Here is a 2,293-nt window from a genome sequence, read left to right on the forward strand (position 1 = left end):
TTATAGTGAGATGACATTCTTTTTGGAAGGGACTAAAAAGAAAAAAGTGTTACAAAAAATGGGACGGAGGGAGTATGAATTATTTTAAATCACAATTCACAAGTTTTAAAAGTTTGTCTATTTTTCTTAAACTTATTGCCAAGTCAAACGGTATATCATAAATTGAGACAGAGAATAGTAATTTGTATTTTTCAATTATTTTCATTCTTTTTCTTTGGTCGGTTTACTTGTCTGCTATATATATATATATCTCTTATCTCAGTAGAATTTCTTAAAAACTCAACAGAAAAACAATGGATCTTAAGCTTGGTTTTTGTGTACTTCTCTCACTAATTCTGCTGGTAATTTAATATTCTCCTCCATCTTAAATACAATTAGCTAGCTTTGTAGTAATATTATTGGTACTACTTATTATCTATGTTGCGCGAACTCTTAAAAAATGTCTACAGGGGTGTGTCGGATTCTGGAGAATCCAACACAAGTGCGGCATAAAAAATGAAAAGTCCGCACAACTTAGCTTATTACTATATAAAACTCTGATTAATTATAAATATATGTTGCTTACTTCATAACTTGGCAGGTTACTTATGGAACAGAATCCAGGAAAATTGTTGAAGGAAATTCTGAAGACAATCATGAACAAGCATTAAAAGAGATTTATGGTTCCGGATACGTGTTCCGTTATTATAAATCGAAACAGGGACCTGATGAACACAATCATCAGGAAGAGATCTCTGGTTTCGGAAACCCGTTTCGTAGTTGGTATAAACAGGGCAGTGATGAGCAACAGATTTCAGGGTTCGGAGACCCGTTTCGTAGTTGGTATAAACAGGGCAATGATAAACAAGTGAAAAAACATGATTCATTTTTCTTCCTTATGGATGATCTAAAAATAGGGAAAATAATAAGTCTCTCCTTTGAAACACGAAGAAATCTTACTTCTTTTCCGATAAAAGAAGCCGATTCTTTTCCATTTTCACAAGATAAATCCATGGAAAATACATTGAGAATATGCGAAGATTCGCCTATAAAAGGAGAGGCAAAATACTGTGCTACATCCGCTGAGGCAATGCTTGATTTCGTGCAAGGAATCATAGGAGAAAAAAATAAAATGGAAGCTCTTACAACGATAACAAGTCATGATTTTTCTCCCCTGCTTCATCGTTATATTATTTTGGATGCTCCACAGCGAATTACCGCTCCTAAGATGGTGGCGTGTCATATGATGCCTTGCCCTTACGCGGTTTTCTACTGTCATCACACAATTAACAATAAAATCAAGGTGTTTAAGGTTTCATTAGGGAATATTAATGGTGATCGACTAGTGGAAGCGATTGTTGTATGTCATTTGGATACTTCTGAATGGAATCCATCTCATGAATCTTTCCAAACACTGGGGGTATTACCAGGAACATCACCTATCTGTCACTTTTTCACATCAGGTAATGATCTAGTGTGGATTCCAAAATCAATTGCTAGTACTCGACGTGAAGCAACACTTTGAAGGATCGATAGGAGAAACTAGCTCCACCATGTTCTTTGTTATTGCGTATGCGTCTACACATAAAGTAATGTGTTTTAATTTAGGATGTTCTTCGTCTGTTTTAGTGGAGATCTACTCCGATGCCTCTATTATCTATGCTAACTGTCTTTGTTTAGTTTTATTTATTATGTTTGCTTTTCTGTTTTTTCAGTAAACCTGTTGAGTATGCTTTTGATGATAATAAATAAAATATGTTTGTCTTAATTAAAATACTGTGCACAAGTGTTTTATTTGAGAAATGATCAAGGATAATGAAAAAGAGATTTTATTGCTAAATCCTACAAGGCTGTAGATCAATACTTTTACATTCATTGGAATATATATATATATATATATTATTTACTTTTTTACATTCATTGAAGCCTGTTAAGTTTTCCACATATAATTTTTTTAATAAAAATGTACCTGGTTAGATGAAGGTTCATTTGTGTAGGATTATCATTATATAAAAAGGATTTTTTTCTTTTTAGAAAATGGACAACATCATAGAGGGTGTAAGTGCGCATGATTTTAAAAGACATAATATATAAATATATCTTTTAACTCGGCTTTCACTTGAATCTATACTCTTCAACTTTGGATGTGTACAAATAGTCACTTAAATTTGTATAAATTGACAAGTAGACATGCATGTCTTACGTAGCATAATATACATAGGACACCATGTAAGACACAAATTGGGCACGCAGGACTCTATGTAAATGTGTCTACTTATTTAATTTTATACAAGTTTAAGTGTCTATTTATATA

The 2,293-nt window shown here is 32.8% G+C and overlaps 1 protein-coding gene across 1 annotated transcript; it reads left to right on the forward strand.

Annotated features, from left to right (window-relative positions):
• The first annotated feature begins 236 nt into the window (after positions 1–236).
• LOC129870449 (BURP domain-containing protein BNM2A-like) lies at positions 237–1,753 on the forward strand. Its single transcript, XM_055945251.1, has 2 exons — positions 237–341; positions 581–1,753. The coding sequence occupies exons 1-2, from the start codon at positions 294–296 to the stop codon at positions 1,502–1,504; spliced, it is 972 nt and encodes a 323-aa protein (XP_055801226.1). The 5' UTR covers positions 237–293; the 3' UTR covers positions 1,505–1,753.
• Positions 1,754–2,293: the final 540 nt, after the last annotated feature.

This window comes from Solanum dulcamara, chromosome 10 (genome assembly GCF_947179165.1).
Source record: "Solanum dulcamara chromosome 10, daSolDulc1.2, whole genome shotgun sequence".
NCBI classification, from domain to species: domain Eukaryota; kingdom Viridiplantae; phylum Streptophyta; class Magnoliopsida; order Solanales; family Solanaceae; genus Solanum; species Solanum dulcamara.